Source organism: Phalacrocorax aristotelis, chromosome 3 (assembly GCF_949628215.1).
Source record: "Phalacrocorax aristotelis chromosome 3, bGulAri2.1, whole genome shotgun sequence".
Taxonomy (NCBI): Eukaryota; Metazoa; Chordata; class Aves; order Suliformes; family Phalacrocoracidae; genus Phalacrocorax; species Phalacrocorax aristotelis.
Window position 1 is genome coordinate 116374573 of NC_134278.1, and position 18415 is coordinate 116392987.

Genomic DNA, 18415 nt, shown 5'->3' on the forward strand with positions numbered 1-18415 from the left:
CTGTCCTGTGCATTCTGCCCCCTGAGAAGCTGTCAGAACAGGAGTGGACAGGAGGAATTGATCTTCAGTTGCTCTGAGTTTTGTTCTGTTTCTCCCTCTGAACTGGTGTAGCAGCACGTACTACTCTCTCTTGGGGGTCACTGTATGAAGTAATTCTTAAGCTGTGTGAGCACCTATCTCCCAGGTTGTGCTCCTGCATGCCATGTGAACATGGTATGCTGCTTCTGGGGACTCTCTCTAGCCTTGCAGAAAACGTAGGTTTCTGTGACTGTGCTTAGATTGCTGTAGCAGAGGCTATGCTGATTGCAGTGTCTGGCTATCTGAAGTGCTTTTGGGGCTGAATCTAGGTTGATGCAGGCAGGAGGAGTTCCTTGGATTGCAGAAATAACACGAGCATTGTAGAGAATCTGTGTAACGCTGATGTTGCTGTAATTTAAGCTAATCATGTAAATAAGCTGATAAACATTGTTTAGAACGGATTTCCGTGTATTTCCATGATCAACCTGAAAGCCTCCTTTTTAATTTGTTGCGGCCACTAGGTGCTGCTAGTGACTCACAGGTTGGAAGCGAAGGCCTCTGAGAGGCACTTGGGAATCTGACTTAATGTCTTGTCTATTTTTTTTTTAATGTTTTGAAAAGATTTAACGAGCCTGGCGGGGGAAATGTTTTCCATATTAAATCCAGGTCTTTGAGGGTCACTAATATAGATCTCTCTCGGCATAATACAGTTCAAATTATGATCATCTGAAAATGAATGTTGCTGCTTCACAAAGGTGGTTTCTTACAGTGGGGTGCTCCAGAGAAGCATCTCTCCTTTGTGGGAGAGTAATACCTTGTCATGAGCATTAACTGGTGACTACCTGCATTCATGCAAAAATAATTAGGGTTTTTTTTAGGAATTAATATTCCTACAACTGGGTCAGTCCTGGACTGGTAAAGATGGAGAGACTGACAGAGTTAAAGAGCTTTTTGCTGGGAATGTAATATTTTCAAGTTGACAGCTTCTGTGTTTCTTCACGCATCTCCTCACTGTAAAGAGGCTGGTGTTTTCTGTTGGTGCATTTAAGTGCTGCGAACTCGTTCCTAGCAAGAAGGGAACTCAGGAGGCTCTTCAGAGACCCTCTGGTTGAGTTGCATCAGCACCTTCAGATACTTCTTTCTGTGCTAGAGCTGCCAGTTTCTCTGAAAGGCTATGACTGTTGCTGCAGTGGATAGTCTCACTTTTGCACACTCTGACATGGTGAAATGATGCTGGGGTGGGGTAGGAGCACAGAGCTTTCCCTTCTCCTTTATTCCAGCTAGCTGCTTCTCCTTAAAATATGTTGTTCCCTCCCTCTTCCAGAACTGAGGATAAGCTGAGTCCTACTTTATTGCTGTTTGAGGGGGAAAGTTTAAAAAAGAAAATCAGAAGGAGGCAAAACAGGAGGCTTTACTCTTCCAACAGGAAAGAAAACAGTTTGCTTTTGCCAGCTGTTGTTGTTTTTCCTTACTCTATTGTTTCCTCCTAGTGTGTGTGATGGCTTTGTTCTGCAGAGAAAACAAGCTTTGTATATGTGGAGAGAGCAGCTTTGATTAATGAAAGCAAACAGCCACTGCTTTGTTGTTGTCCGTATGATGCTCTGATATTTACTGTTTTCCAAACATGATTCCTGCTGCACTGGAAGCTGGGAGAGGAGGGGTGGGTTGTGGAGATTATTAGGCTTGTGGTGGATTGGATATACATGCTTGATTTCATTGTGCATAATGATCAAAAACAGAACTCCAGATCAAGAAGGCAATAAAATAAGCAAGCATTTATACAGGGGAACAAAGTGTTCTTCCTTTTAACCATGGTTTCTTGCCACACTTCCACAAGCTTTAGGTGTCTTGTTCTGTTTTTCCATCTGCCTTTCTTCTCTAGCAGCTTTGGTTTCCTAAAGGCTTCACTTGCGTTGCCCTTCCATTCCATCTATTTGGATCACCCTCTCTCAAGTGTTGTCATTATTCAGTAAAATAACTATGAGGAGCAGGGCACACACTTGTGTCCCACATCAGGCACATGAGTATGTGACTTAGAATACCATGATCTGTATGCATTGTGGTCATGGTTGGGTTTCCCTTGCAGGTCTAAGGAATGGATAAAAATTTATTCATTGCTGTGTGAAAACCAGTAACGCAACAAGGGAAAAGGGCATCAAGGTGAGCTTTCACCATGCACCGATCACCCCAGGAAGCCTTTTTGCTGGTAGCTGTTCCCTGAATAGTTTATCATCTCTAGGATTGGTGTTGGCTGGTAATCCGTAGCTCACCTGATGAGGTTCCTCTGCTTCTCTAGTCAAAGCCCTGGTGTGTGCTGCTTCATGGTGATGTACCATTACAGCTGGTGGCCTCCAGAGGGGCAGGTTAGACTTCTTAGAACATGTGGGTAACCTGCTTTAATGTGGTGGGGGCGTTGACTATGTGTCTCCATTAAAATGCTATTATATCTGAATTAATGAAAGTGGCAAGTGATTCAACCAACCTCCGGCCTAATTAGAAACTAGACACTTACCAGTCAAGTACATAAGATAGAACTGGGAAGAAGGGAAGCAAGATTCGTGTCGGTAGGTGGTTATGAGAAGTGTCTGGGGCTTGAGAAGTCCTGTGACATAAGAGTATTCCCTGTACAGGTTATGAACCTGGGAAATTAAAATTAAACTGTGCTGAAGTGGGAAGAGTTGAGTGGAGAGTAGGAGGATTCTCACTAAGATCTGATGACTTTTTTGGGTGTCCAAAAGGCTCATGTGGGCTCTTAGAGTACTAGAAGTTAATTCAGCTCCCTGTTAGGTCAATGAAGGCCAGCATGCAAAAGCCCTCAACCAGCTGCTCATCATACATGGTTTATTCTTAGTTCTACCATATTTAGGACTGCAGTAGAGAGTCTCAGTGTTGTTGCTGCCAAAGACTGTCAGGCCTGTGATCCTGCTTTCTCTCTAAACTTCCGATTTTCTTGGGACAACAGGGATGCTACAGAAGTATGTATGGATTTTTAAGGTGTTAAGTGTGGTTTAGCAGTCCCAAACACGCAGGCTTATGCTGAACTGCAAGCTTTCTTTATCAGCCTCCTAGGATACCCCTAGCTTAGAAACGCACCAGTGTTGTGATCGGAGAGCAGTACACTGAGTTGGATGTGAACTTCTTTTCCCCTGTGTAGGCGCTCAAAATACTCAAGTGCTTGTTTGTTTCAGGTTGTGCCTTTTCAAAGGGACACAAACTGAAAAAGTGAGTGCTATTGCCAGTGGTAAACATTGCCTTCTCCCCTCTTTGGCCAAAAATAAGTTGCACCTCTAATGGCTTAACAAACAAGGGTAGAAGGGAAAAAATATTTTTCTCTTGTGTTTACTTTGTGCTTTTTACAGCTCTGAGTGCTGTCAGTGTCATTGTTTCCCCTTTATTGTCCAGTAATTTCCCCTCTTGTCCACGTGGGTCTTTCCCACAACAGAGGAGAGAAAAACAAGTGCAAAAAATAGGAAAACACTATTGTAAAACCAAAGAAAGAGGGAGTCTGCCTGTGCTGTGGGCAGGTGGAAGGTCATAATTCGTTTTCACACATGAAGCAGAGATTAAGGTGATAAGGACCCTTTAAACTTTCCGGCATTGGCTTAACTCATGGAAAAAGCAGACTTTGGCTAAATTTTGTACTGCCCCAGTGGTAGCCTTTTGCTGATGGCTTCTCTGTCTCCTAGGACTAGATTGTCAGCAGCTGTAAACAGTGCTTTTGAGTTCAGCACACAGATTTTCCAATTAGTTTAGCCGGTTGACTGCAGTGCTTATTTTGAAAACCCAGTTCAGATCAGTGCTGATAACTCAAACTTGTTCCAAAGTTACATCCATTTTTCCAGTGTCCCTGGGTGGGCCAACTCTGCTGTCAAGACTCTACTGAGAAGTATTTGGAGGTATTTTTTCTGCCATACAGAGGGCCATCAGTTAGCAGGCTGATGCTGAATGAAGCAAACATTGGTTAGATTTTTTCAGCTATGATGATCATGAAAAAAGAAGCCCTTGTTTCTCCTGTCTCTTGTGTCTCCATTAAATCTGCATTTGGATCTCCCTTCTCTCCCTTCTCTCCCTTCCTTCCCTTCCCTCCCTCTCTCCCTCCCTCCTTAGGCTCCATTGGGTTCCCCTTGCATTCTTGGTGTCAGGTAGAGAGGGAGAGCTTTCTTAACACGCTTCTTCCCACGCTTGTGCCCTTTTTCTGCCCCCCCTTCCTGTGTCCAGGATCCTTCACATGCAGCTATTTCCCATACAGATGCCTAAAGCTTCTGGAGCTATCATCCCAGGCTGTGAGGACCCTCCTGTGGCCAATCAGGCTGCCTCAGCCAAAGGCTTCCAGGCTCCCCATTAGGAGGACCTTGGGGGCTGTATTAGGGCATGCTTTCATTTTGGCTTCCACAGACGAGTCATTGAGCAACAGTCCACAGAGGTGACGGCAGCCAGTCCGTTCTGTTTTAGAAAACGTAAAATTTTAGGTACCAGCTGCCCCTAAACTTGTTCTGCAGCTCAGCTTTTTATATTCTTCTGTACTGAAAGGAAAAAGGCTCACCTTTCCCAGCTGGGGAAAACCCATGCTTCAGACTAGCTCTGGTCAGCAAGCATGGTACTGCCCCTTGTCCCTCCCACCTCCCCTCCCTCAGACTTCACCTGCCTGAAGGCTCCTCTGAGAAGATAGCTTGTGTCCAGGAAAACATTCCTTTGTAGAACTGGGATCATTCTTTTTAAGCCCAAAAGCTGGGTAAGACTGAGGGGGCGAAGGAGGGCAAGACTGTGAGGAGATCTAGAGCAGAGGATAGACTTACAGTACAAACCTGGCTTTGCATTTCCCTCTGAAGGAGCCAGATGTCTCCTTGAATCCTTGCATAGCACTCAGGGCTACTACAGAGAGTCGACAGCAAGGCTAAAGCTCCCTTATTTGCAGCATGAGGCTTTGTGCAGGTTTTGCACAAGCACAGAAAGTTCTAGCGGGTTTGTCTCGAACAGCCAAATCACCTCTTGCAAATGCTTGCATAGGCCATGTATTTTTTCACCTACTCATGTTTGTATTCTTTAGCGTTTGCAGATCAGGCTGTAAATAAGGTTTGGCATAATCTTCCATCTTTCCACTGTGTGGTGGTTATTTTGTGGGGGTGTGGTGTGAGGTTGGTGGGGTGGTTGTTTTTGTTTGTTTGTTTGCTTTAAAAACACCTCCCTTCCCCCTGTTTTCTTAAAAGATCCTGGGGACTGAGATGGAATGATTGGACGTGGTAGAAGCATCTGGCATCACCTGGGATTGTATCTTACTTTAGCTACTTAATTAATCCAGAGCTCTTGTCATTATAACACTTTCTCCTGGACACTGACCTGGAATTGCTCTACTTCTAGCAGGCAGGATTTCACCACGACCAGCAGAGGCACACAGCTCAGTTGGGAGCTGCGATGGCTGGTATGTTTTGCCTTTTGTTAAGTCAAGGGAGGCAAACAAGAAATTTATTGTTGCTTTGCCCAGACTTGGGGAACCAAAATTGTCTTGCCCTGTTCAGAAGAAGATATCAACTTGAAGGAAGGAGAGAAAAAGATTTTTTCATTTCATGTATTCAGGCCTTCTCCAAGGTAAAGAGCTCTTCTTATCCCAACCTCTTAAAATGGTTGCTTATGCCCTATCAGCTCTCCCCACTCAGGTGCTTGCTGTGGAAACTAAAAGATCAGGGTTCTGCTGCAAACAGCCTGTTAATGACTTCTTATTAAATTATTACATTGTCTATGATGAGTCCATTCCTTTTTTGGGGGTGGAGCGGTGTGAAAAAAGGCTGTATTTCTGCCCAGTGCCTTTTTCTCAAGTTTTCCAATGGCATTGAGCACTTACTGCCAGCAACGCACTCTGTTTCCCTTCTTGAAACGCCTAAAGCAAAGGGTTTCCAGCAGCAGGTGGTGCTTGAAATTTTCACCTAGCATGAGTCCTTCTCCTTGCATCCTGCAATATTTTGCTTAGCAGTATCAGCTGTGATTCTGCAGTCTGTGCTTGATCTGCAGCTGAGATAAGCACCTAACTGACCAAAGCTACCAGGCTTGCTAGAGATGTGTTGATGAAATCTCTACAGGTTGAAACTTAAGCAGTCCATTTGCTAGTAGAATGGTCCCCCAGAAAGCAGGAGCTGCTTCTGTTAGAAGGTGCTACTGTTTGTGTTTAAATGTGAGTCTATGCCTTAATGACAGTATATGTGGAAAAAAAATGTGTCCCTGAAAGGCATAGCGCACCTACTCTTTTAAACAGTTTAGGCAAGAAGCTTCTAAGTATCGTGGGGAGTAGGTAAGTGAGAAGATAATCTTATGTACGAGAAACATTCTCATCTAAGACAGAAATGAAGATGAACATGAACATGGTTTGTGGGCCTGATAGAAATAGGAAAGCAGGTACCTTTCAGAGCAAGAGTTACTTTTTTAAAAGCCTGCAACAAATAAGCTGAGGTCTACAGATTAAACTGTTCAAAATTCTTACGTGATGTTAAGAATGAAGTTGCACATGAACATTTCATTTATAAAGTGTTAAAAGGCTTAGCTCAACAAATCCATCAACAGCTGGATCATAACCAAATTTCTCTATTCAAATTCTCTACCACATCATTTTCATTGTGTGCAAACCATACACTGTAATGGTAGCTGTACAGTCAGCCTGTCAGCTGACCCACCACAGGCAAAAAAACCCAGATTTTTGCTAATGCCAATTCTTTGCCCACAGCAATAAGAGTGAATGTTCCTTCTGGCCCTCATCCTAGCTTTGAAATCAGTGTTCCCTGCAGTTCTTATTTCTCTGAGTTTAGAACAGTAAGAGCATGGTTTGTTTTCTGTTTTGGTTTGTTGGGTTTTTTTTTCCCCCCCCTCTCCCCAGATTTACCATCATTACTAGTTGTGTTGGAAAACAAAGGAAACCTGCAGGATTTGAGATGCAAACCTGAGCAGGCATCATGTAGTTGCAATGCAGATTACAGTCAAATTACCACAGAGGAGTGCAGTTGTCAGTTTTCATTATGGAAGTCTGTGAAAGTACTGTCTGGTCTTGAGGGCTTATAACTTGGTGAAGGGTGCAATAACTTGAATTTTGTAGGAAATCTTATAATCAAGTGGTTTTAAATCAGAGTGTGTACTCCCCATACACACCTATTTTTGTGGAGAGATGGGGTAAGAAGAATAACAGATGTATGCCAATTTGGAATGCACCTTTCATGTTTGAGTTTTGTGTTTTGTTTTTCTCTTTTTCCAGATGAGGGCTGTGCTCCTTAAGAAACTTAATGCTTCTGAGAAATGCTACTTCAGATCTGCTTCTCAGGCCATTACAGATTCAGGTGCTATATCCTATATTAGCAAACTGCTAATTTGGAGGTTGCATTTCAGTACATTTAGTCTTAACATGTGTAGGCTGCTAACCAGAGAAAAAAACATATCACATCCACATACATATGCACACGCTTAAAACTAAGGTGTTTATTACATGCTAATTTTACCAAAATCAGTGCTGGCAGAGAAGACCCCTCTCCATTGCAGTGTAACCAGACATATGCATACTGTCTTGGAATTCCTTCAGTCTCAGCCATGCGCTGCCTATTTGAAGGATCCCCAGTCTGGGAACTGCTATCACCGTGATGAACACTAATATGCTCGCTGTAGCAATGTAAACATGGCCAAAATTAAAAACTCCAGGTGTGCAAAGAATTTCAGCATAGAGGACTTTGTGAAAGGTTTTTTGTTTGAGTTTTAATCGACATACACATCTACTTCTTTCCTTAAAAGATCCTTATGAGCCTCTGGAAAAGGAGTGTTATTGAACAAACTTAGATGCTTGGCTTCTGTCCTCACCATTGTTGTTGCTGGCAGACATACCGAAGTGATGCAGTATGTTTAAAGGAGGCCAAATATATCCTCAGTGGCATGTAGAGGAAGTTTCCACAAAAGTCATACAAGAGAAAACACTCAGCGCAGAGATCTGTTCTGCTGTGTCTCTGCGATGTTCATCCAAATGGCTTACTCATGAGAAAATAAATAGTGCGTTATAACACCTTTCAGTTAAGCAAACAGGGCAATGGTTGAATTTAAAAGTACAAGGTACAGGAAAACTTCTCATGGCCAAATGTGGCCTGTGACAGTCCATCAACAGTTGCTGTATCACAGTTGTCCTCTTCATTTTTCTGTGCTTCAGGGTGAGCAATCAGCTCTCCTGTAACCAAAAGCAAATAGGCACTTAAATGCTGGGAAAGATGGTCAATAGAAGCATGAGGCTTTGGTAGTATAAACTTCATGGGTGACAGCAACAGAAGTCAGACTAATGTCCTGCCCTAGCCTGGACTTGTATATTTATCAGAATGCTAGCTCTTGTGAACTTAACATGGAGCCCTGAACTGTGCATTGCAAGGGTGCAACGGCAGAGAATTTGGTCAGATATCACCAGGCTTTTTTAATGATTTTCAAAAGGAGAAGCGCCCAAATCCTAAAAACACACACTGACACCAAAAGCCAAGCCCCTGGTTATGGTGTTACAGTAAATGCACACTGCAGCATAGAAAATAGGTGTCTATGGATGATTTGGCATTCTTCTGAAAGCAGTTCTTGTGCAAGAAGCAATGGCAAATTTGAATGAAAAAAAGTCCTGAAATTCATAAAATAACCTTATGAGACCTCAGACTCTTAGCAGATTTTAAACTGTCTTGGCTTCTTCTGCAACTCACCTCAGATTCTTGTCTTTCTGGGAGAGTTTCTATTCCATTGTGATTCTGTATGTGTTGTGGGGCCTCAGCTTCGAGCTCTCTATCAGCCTGCACGTTGGGCTTTTCGTTCTCCCATTTTGCAAAGCCTTTGCTCTTCCCAGCTTTGCCATGGAATTTGGACTTCATTTTGGGGAAAGTATGGGAACCTGAATCATTCCAGCCTGGCTCATGCCACAATGGTTCTGTCTGTGTTGCTTGGCTGGTGGTTGCCCTCTGCAGCCGCACCGAAATTTTCCGTGAAGAGCCAGTGACGAGGGTGATAGCTCTGCCATCGAGGTCCTGGTGTTCTGCAGCAACACTGGGAAATTCAAATACTTCATCTTGGACTGAAAGAGAGGGTTGAATTGTTTATTTTAAATGTTCCACTTCAAGATCTTTACAAAAAGATAACTTAAGCCTGGGACTGGGAGGAGGTAACCCCCTATATGAAGCAGTGGTATAATTAGCAATATCCATTTGCTGCTTAGAAACTGAGCCTGGCCTTATGCATGCATGTTTCTTTCTCCGTCCATCTGCATTCTCAGGGGATGAGGCAGAGCTAGAATTGTGCCCTACATCTCCCAGCCCCTGCCTGAAACTGACTTACAAGGAGAGAAGTATAATTTCCCTAACTATAGTTGTATTTCTTTTCAGCTGGGACAGGGGTGCCAGTATAGAGGATAGGGAGCCTCAGGCAGGAGACTAAGGCCATCACTGCAGAAAGGGATGTTGTAATCTGAGCATTGAATACAAGCCACAGTGCAGTGGAAAGTACATGTGCTGCTCTGTGCATTGATACAAAGGAAGAATTTAAAATGGCAGGAAGGACACTGGCTGTTAGAGAGGATTCCAGAAATGGTTTAAAACAGGAACAAAAGTGCTCTCACCTGGAGGCAGAGATGGACTGCTAGGCAGAGAGCCATGGTTGCTGCCTACCGAAGTTCCTCTGGAAAATTTTCTGCACGCCAGCACAAGCAGGTCTCTGCATTGCTTATGACAGTTGGCACCGCAATCTGTAAAGAAAGAAAGGAACTGTCAAGTCACTAAATGGAAGGCCACAACTATCTGGTAATCCCTCAGTGCCATTAGCAGGCAGATACCGGGGGACTTTGAAGGAACAAATACTTTGACAGAAGATGCAAGGTCAGTTACAGAAATGGATCATTTGGTGTGAAGAGTGTACAAAAAATGGATCAATTCCATGGCAGCATATAGTAGAAATCTGGCAGCAGAAGGGAAGAGGGGGATGAGAATTTAATGAGAAATTAGTTTCGAGGAAGAGACTTGCAATTACTGGTATGTTCCTGTGTATGCCATGCATAAAGCCTCTGCTCCACTGCATGAGTCTCCAAAAAATTTTTGGGGTTGTTTCTTGGTTTTTTTTGTTTGGGTTTTTTTTTTTTTCTATTTGACCCAGCAGGGCCCATTACAGTAAACACACTTGGTCAGAAGACACTGGAGCATCCATACTATGAGCCTCTGGAAAGACAGCTGGAGGTCAATGTTGACCACTGTAGGTTACAACTTGTCTAAGTAGCTCAGCAAGCACCATCAGCACAGAGTAAGCTCTGTGGACATGTATCATCCACCCGGATGAAACTTGCTGAGTGCCTGCACACCTTGCCTCTGCTGGGCTTTGCATCATTGCAGGTACACTCACCACTAGGTACATTTATCTGAAATGTCACTGCAATATGGATCTTATCTACAAGAAGGGGCCAAAGGGTGGAAGATGTGTGTACCCCAAACACAGGGTCTCTCTCCTCAGTGGCCCTTGCTCTTGTTTGAAAATTTCCATCCCTCGTGTTTCTCTGTTGCTTCTCCATGACCAACGTTTTGTTCTAGGTGAGCCATTGCCAAAGTGTTGTGTTTGTAACTCTCTGCTAAAAGAACCATTCTGCTAAGGGCAGCAGCTCTACGGTGCTCAGGGTGAGCATTCCAGTTTCTCCCATCACCTGTTCATAAGACTAATACAGAAGTACCTGCCCAGCTGTGGTTTTTTCTGCCCTAAAGATAACCCCACTCCTCCCCACCCCACCCCCAATAAAAGATCTGTCTTGGCAGTGCAGAACCTCTTTCATCGCTTGCAGACCACACAGTCTAGCTTCATCTTATTATCTACAGTGCTGGGATAAGCAGCAGACCTGAACAGATGCACTCCCTCTCTCCCCCTGCTAGCAGTCTCAGAGCTTCAGAATAGAAGATGACAACTCCCTGCGCAAAGGCAGAAATCATCCATAGTGGGTGCAGCACTCTAGTGATGCTGGCATACAGAGCAGCTGGTAACTGCTGCAACAAAGGGCAGGCACTAATTACACTTGTTGACCGCTTTACGATCTGAGCAAGCAGCCCTGCTCTGTTACCCTCATTCTCCATTGCCTATCATTTTGACTCTACAGAACCACTTTTGCTCTCTCTCCACTGGGCCATTGTTGCAAGCAATGATGCAGGGCAGAGCTCAGCTTTCAGATCTCAAGTTGAGTTTACAGCTCTGCTGTGACAAAACCCTCTCTTCCTTCATCCTACCAGTAAAAGTATAGACCACAACTAGCCATTTTGTAGCTGCTCAGATGACAGTAATCAGGAATAGCTGAATCACATAAGTTGGTATAGCCATTGACATATTCCCTACCCCTCTCTGAGGAAGAGATGCTCACGGGTGGAGAAGGATACACGAACTCAGTGTATCCTAAAAAAACAATCCTGCCAATTCTTCACCCTTCTCATGGGAGCCAGTGTAAGACTAAGGGAAAAGAATGCATATAAGTACAGCTATGAATCCCCAAAGTGAATATTCCCCTGTGAATAATTGAGAAGCAACTACAGTTGTGAAAATCAACAGTGCCCTTCAGCCAGAGCTGGGCTGCTTGAGAAATAAATAGGTCCAGGACTTTAAGACCAATGAGGATCACTACATGTCATTCTTGGTCTGACTTGCTCAATATGAATCACAGAACCGTTAAGGTTGGAAAGGACCCTTAAGATCATCGAGTCCAAACGCTAACCTGTCACTGCCAAGCCCACCACTAAACCATACCCTCAAGCACCATGTCTACCCTTCTTTTAAATACCTCCAGGGATGGAGACTCCACCACCTCCCTGGGCAGCCTGTTCCAAGGTTTGACAACCCTTTCGGTGAAGAAGTTTTTTTTAATATCCAGCCTAAACTTCCCCTGGTGCAGCTTGAGGCCATTTCCTCTTGTCCTATCACTTGTTACTAGGGAGAAGAAACCGACCCCTGCCTCGCTACAACCTCCTCTCAGGTAGTTGTAGAGAGCAATAAGGTCTCCCCTCAGCCTCCTCCAGACTAAACAACCCCAGCTCCCTCAGCCGCTCCTCATAAGACTTGTTCTCTAGACCCTTCACCAGCTTCACTGCCCTTTTCTGGACACGCTCCAGCCCCTCAATGTCCTTCTTGTAGTGAGGGGCCCAAAACTGAACACAGTACTCGAGGTGCGGCCTCACCAGTGCCAAGTACAGGGGAACGATCACTGCCCTGCTCCTGCTGGTCACACTATTCCTGATACAAGCCAGGATGCCACTGGGTGCAAGTACTGCATAAAAAATTGAAACATTTTATGCAAGCAACAGAGAGGGCTGTAAGAGCTCTAGGAATTTTTTAAAGTTGAATGTTTGCAGAAGATCTTACAATGAGATCTGCTGGGCAGTCTAGGGATGAAATATTTCTCTATTCCTAGCTGAGCCACTATTGCATTACAAGACCAGTTAAGCTTCACTACAGGCATGTGGAAGTACATGACAGCCAGCATTGCCAGCAGATCTTTTCCTGACCCCAAGTCTCAGCAGATACATTGCAGGATGTCTCTGTGTTAGGACAAGGACACTTGGTCTTCCAAGATGCAAGGTCTTTGCTGGTAGAAACTGACACTTCACAGAGTCAGTGGCTGCTTTGGACCTTTAGCTCACAGAACCTGTGTGGTCCTACTGGGTGCTATGTCCCCGAATGCAGTGAGACTTCATAGTGTATCAGCAGTCACTGTTCATGGACAGTACCAGGTGTAAAAGCAAAATTTGGATGAACAGATGTCATTATAGTAAGAAACAGAGTTGATCTACTTGTGCTAAAACCCACCACCTATAGCTTGAAAAAATCCATGCAATATTTATTTACCTTTGCATTTGTAGCCTTGTTTGATTATACCCCAGAGCTGCAAAGAAAGACAAAAGAACGTCAAGGAATCAGAAAAGAAAGCCGGAAGGAAAACAAGGTCACAATGAGGAAGTACCAATGGCTGCAAAAGCACAAACAGGATACAACTGCTCTTAACACCCTTCCTGTTAGGCAGACCTCCCCTTCTAATTGTGATAAGACTTGTGTGGCTTCCCCCTTGTGGCTTCCCCCTTATTTCTACCACTTGTAGTAGGACTACCTGAGAAGGAGAGACAGACGACATTTGCTTCCAGGAATGGGTGAAAAATTGCCATTATACCAAGGTTACTGAAACCAGCAGAGCAAGTTCTGCTTTTAGGCTGAGTTAATGTTATCTGAGAGGGAATTTCCAGTGCACATCCATTCTCCAAATACATGAATAACAACTGCAGAAGAAAACACCACTGGGGATAAAAACTAGGTTCTTGGTTCCCGTACTGGTTGCCAGCATACCCAGCCATAGCAACCAGAGTTGTCTGCCTGACTTTTTCCATTAAAAAAAAGGTTGAAGATTGAAACAGGTAGAAAAGCCACTAAATTCCATTTTGCCTCCTCCCAGAATCTGTCCTTGTTGATGTACATAACAACCAAATGCTAACCTTCCAGGAGGCAGTGTGTGCAGTCCCACTTTTGGGAAGCTTTCACTGCAATACAAGCAGGATTGCTTGGAAGTAGGAAAATTCCCTAGTAAATCATTATCTATACACTCAGAAGCACTGTATCTACAGCCATTGCATTATAAAAACAAGCATTTCCACTCTAAGTGGCAGATAGAGGAAGGGGCAGTTTTTCTAGCCCTAGCATTAAAGGGAAAAGATATGAGACTGCAGCGTTTATTTATCCTGATCTCATTCAAAACATTACCAAGGAGGGGGAGCACACTCAGGCAGCTGAAACTGCACGTGGCCTCTCACCAAATTAATAAGAACCCATGCACAGTATGCAGGGGTGAATACGGTCATTAAAGAAATGTTCAAAAGGAAGAGCTGGAGAATGTTCAGAATACAAAGGAAAGAGTAAGATAAACAGAATAGGAAGAGTTGGGGGTGGGGGGGGAGAAATCCAAACACTGCATAAAAGAATTTGCAAGGAAAAACAGGGACTTGGAAAAGCAAAGTAGATGACAGGGTGGAAGAAAGGTGAATAAAAGAACAGAAGGGACAACAGTGAAAAAGAGGTCCATAGAAAGCTTGCTGTTTGCTCTTTTCCAGCAACAGTGGAGCCCCCCACCTCTCTCTTGGAAGAGCAGGAACAGGGCTGTTGCTGCTTAGCTTTACATGACTTTTTTTTCCCAGGTCTTTTTGCCAGGATCACCATAAGAGACATGGATTGTAGTTTCTTTCATTTAAGCTCTAATCTGTTCCCACTGAAGAGCGTTCTCGTCACCTTCGTAGCTCCGTACCTTCCTCCTGCTCAAATTTGGCACAGTTGTGATTACACACAGCAGTGAAGCTTAGCTGAAGTGCCGTGTCATGAATTCTGACCAAAAGCTTTGAACCTGTCTGACACAGCTTTGCTGCAAAGCTGGCTTGAGCCAGCTCCAAGGTAAGAGGACCTGTGCAAATTCGTATTCTAAAGCTCTGCAGGATGACTGGTCACCTACACTGCCACATGGTGCAACTCAAGCTGTGGGATGGAACTACGGCCAGCCATGGACATATCAGTTTTGCACTGCTTAATGGCATTAGGTTTTAGCTTGACCTTTAAGGTTTGTATCATATTAATAACAGATATTTTATTGGATACTGCATGCATTGCACTGTCATGTCAATTCATCCCACTACACTGTCAGTGCACATTATTTTGACTGTGAATCAGTGTATCAGTTCGAAATTAAGTTTCCACCCATGGATGAGCAGCACTGAAACGCAGAACAAACATGCAGCAGATTTTGTAGTTGGTTCCTGTCCTATCAGCCCAACTCATCCCCAGGACAATGCCAATGACTTCAGTGAGCTGACAGGAAAAATGACCCTATTTCCATTTCCTGTACAACCCCTTACTCATTTGTATTCCTGCACTGGATGTAATCAGGGAGATGTGAAAAATCCAACAATGGCCAATTAGCAAATTGATGCAGGAGAGGCCGGCATCAGGGTGGAGAGGTCATTGCAGGGCAGTCCTTGGGCCTTGCTTTGCTATGGAAGCCTTCCAAACATGAACTGAGTGTCACAAATGCAATGACATCTTCCCGAGGCTGCAGGGAGCCTGAAACAATAGGCTCAGGCCAGCGACCATCCCTGCCCCATTGGTCTGCTGGAGCTGTTAGCTCAAGAGCCCACCAGCACATTTCTGAATCAGCATTGACCATGTCACCTCCAAGGTTTTTGCAGTTCTAGCGGAAATAGGTGGAATTCTTTCTTCCCTATGGCTTGATCAGCGGTTGTGATAGGGAACACAAGCATCTGAACAAGACACACACGTCACAAAGGAAGCAAGCGGAAGACGGGAGCATGGACAAGAGCAGGAACACCAGAGCTGAGAGGAGGCACATTTTTGCACTTAGCAGTGCTGTTATTGTTACTTTCAGCCATGAAAAAATATTACTTAGTGGAAAAGTTCATGTAGTACAAGCTGGAGATTTTGCTGCTGATAGCAGAGGCAGATCTGCGCTGGAGAGCAGGGACCATGTCCTGAGTTTACACCCTGTACATGGGTCACACATAAGCTGAGAACATGGGCCTCTGCCCTTACTGCTTAAACTGTTTAACGTGAATGTTTGATTTCTGCAGGGTGTGTACATTAATGTAACTTTTAAATCATAAGAATTTGTTTTTATTTACTATACTCGGTTTGAAGTGAAAAAGTTGGAGGAGGTTTACAAGTAATACAAATAATCACAAAACCAATAATTTCCCAGCTATGTATAAAGCACTCTAATAAGTGGCATCTGGTAAATTATGGCTAAGAGAAAAAGCAAATTAAAAAAACCTCATATAAATAAACAAAAATATCTTATTGTGCAGAACTGCTGCAAGCACTTTTGATTTCTTGACCAAATTGGAAGATCTGTTACTTCAACAGAGAAAGGATTAAGGCTGTTATGGCCATTCAGAGAATTATGAATATAGCTATGTTGCCATGTGCAATTTCCTGAGAAAGAACGGCTTTTGCTTCATCTACATCCTCTGTTCCAGACACCCATTTTCCCTTGAGCTTGTTTACATGGGAAATCAAGCCAAATTAAAGAATTTAAGATAAACCAAGTAAGGCCATTCATACCGTCTCTAATATCCTTTAGATAACATAATTTTATTTTTTCCCCTGCCTCAGTAATTCTTACAAATGCCAGTATTCAGGAACCACTAAACTAAAACTGGATAGCACAGCTACAATGTGAGTAAATGTTTTGTGCTTCTGAATGCAATGAGATATTTGGCCAAGGGACTTTAGCAAAGTGTGGAGCCAGCTTCACCCTGTCTATGTCAAGGGGTAAAAAATTGTGTTTAAGACATACTACTGTTAAAAACATACTTACAAATCCTGCACAGTGCTCGCAGAAGGTTGGTTTAAGATAGGTCATCTCCTGAAAGTTATGAATAAATCCTGGTCCCATTTTACACTGGAACTGTGATTTAGCTCTCAGAAAGTAAGCCATCATTTCTTCTTTGCTTATAAGACCATCTCTGTGAGGGGAAAAAGAAGTAGAGTCAATCTGTCACTGCTCACAGCACCGAACAGTTCAGGATTTTCTCAATGTAAAAAGCACACAGCACACAAAGTACATTGTTTGAAAGAGCTGCAACAATCCTGGCAGGAAAAATCCCTCAGAGCCTTTGTGGTTCTTATCCTTCATTAAACAGCAAACACTGAACTTATAGCATTGACCTTGGTTTCTCACCTGTTCATCCTATCGGAGCACAGACCAGGCCATTAAGTGAAGGATCTTGACTTACTGCCTACAAATACCAAGTGGTTATGCCCCTGGCTGACCTCCAGCCTTGACAGCCAGAGATTCTGGACAAGAATTATGAAGCCCAGCTGGCTAGGAAATAGATATTATATACACCTCCTAGAATATTTGTTACCCTCCCTGTGGTACATACGTTCATTTCCCCTGTCCTGTACACAACTTATTTGTTTCATCAGTCTGATGCCTGGTCTGGATAGAGCATCTCCACTGTACTTTGACAGTACTCTAGGCGGTTTGACTCAGTTCCAGCAGGAATTCCTCACTAAGCTATTACATAAATGATATTCAACGTACCAGGTAAAGCAGGACGCCAACCTGGGTGGCCTTACAGAACTGACTATAGCATAAGAGGTTAAATGAGAACAGAATTCAGCCTTCAGTGATCTTCAGTTCCTTAAGTGAGATGTCAGATTCAAGAAGCTTGTGAGACACTGTTTCTTCAATATTTGCTTTTCATGAGTTTTTAAACTGAGGAAAAGGAAAAAAAAACCACAAAGAAATCTTCAAACTTACTGGTCTTTGTCCAGCACACAGAAAGAGTCCAAAAAGGGGAAGTTGGCAGCTATACTTTCAAAGTCTTCCTGAGAAATATAGCCATCGTGGTCATGATCATAGTTCCTAAAGACGGACTGGGGAAAAAAATTATTATCCTAATATGTAGCCCATCCTGAATCTATACCAGCTCTTCAACCGTATAATTACATGTAACTTAATGTTCAACGTTACTAATCAGATGCTCTGCTGCCTTGTTTTATCCTTTTTATTCCTACTTGGTACTTCAATGTGCCAATTTATTACACTGTGGGGGAAAAAATTACTAATTTTTAAAGAAAGCTTGACCTCAGTATTTCTATATTGATGGTCTTCCACACCTCTTCAGACATAATTATTCGTGCTGTATTTTTCTTCACTTGAAATGTCACTAAAATTCTGGCCCATGTGACATATTCCCTTTACTTCATTAAGTATGCTTTTTAATCACAAAAAAAAAAACCCAGCCCCAACCAAAAGAAAACAAACAAACAAACAAAACCTCGAAACAACCCAATAGCAGCTTTCCCATGAGTATTTCAGATGTTTCTGGCTTCACTTCTCTTTTAGTTGGTCACCTCTGCTCTGTCACAGTACTATTTCAATCTGATTTGTTTACTAATACTTTGACATCCAGATCACAAACACTTTGCATCTAACATCCATTCCCTCCCATAAACCCACGCCAGCTCACCACTAAGTAAAAACAAACATGGGACCAAATTTAAAAGGCTGCATAAAGTGACAGAAGTCCTTCTTAGCTGCTCAGGAATTACTGTATTCTTTCTTACTAGTGGCAGAGATGTGCAAGGGTTGTTAAAGCTACGTGTGATGCTGATGGGAAAAACAAGAGTGTCAGAGTTAACATGACTATCTGAAACACCCATATTGAAGCACAAACTCTCTCATTAAGATTTGGTTGACAAAACAAGAATTTAATATACTGAGACCTCTGAAAGGTGTTTGTGTTGTCCCTATTTTAATGAGAATGCGATTAAGCCCATTTCTAAGTATCTATCCAATGACCAATGACTAGTGGACCTCAAAAATACATCATCAAGAAGGAATCAA

The 18415-nt window shown here is 43.3% G+C and overlaps 1 protein-coding gene across 8 annotated transcripts in view; it reads right to left on the minus strand.

The window, feature by feature from the left end:
- Positions 1–7453: 7453 nt before the first annotated feature.
- Positions 7454–18415, minus strand: part of RASGRP3 (RAS guanyl releasing protein 3) — a 66271-nt gene continuing 55309 nt past the window's right edge. For all 8 annotated transcript variants that reach the window (XM_075089259.1, XM_075089256.1, XM_075089257.1 and 5 more), the window contains 6 exons: positions 17327–17442; positions 16379–16526; positions 12862–12898; positions 9617–9742; positions 8712–9076; positions 7454–8203 (listed from right to left, as the gene is read on the minus strand). In XM_075089259.1, coding sequence (XP_074945360.1) covers positions 8195–8203; positions 8712–9076; positions 9617–9742; positions 12862–12898; positions 16379–16526; positions 17327–17442 — 801 coding nt within the window. In that variant the 3' untranslated portion in view covers positions 7454–8194. The remainder of the gene's footprint in view (positions 8204–8711; positions 9077–9616; positions 9743–12861; positions 12899–16378; positions 16527–17326; positions 17443–18415) is intronic.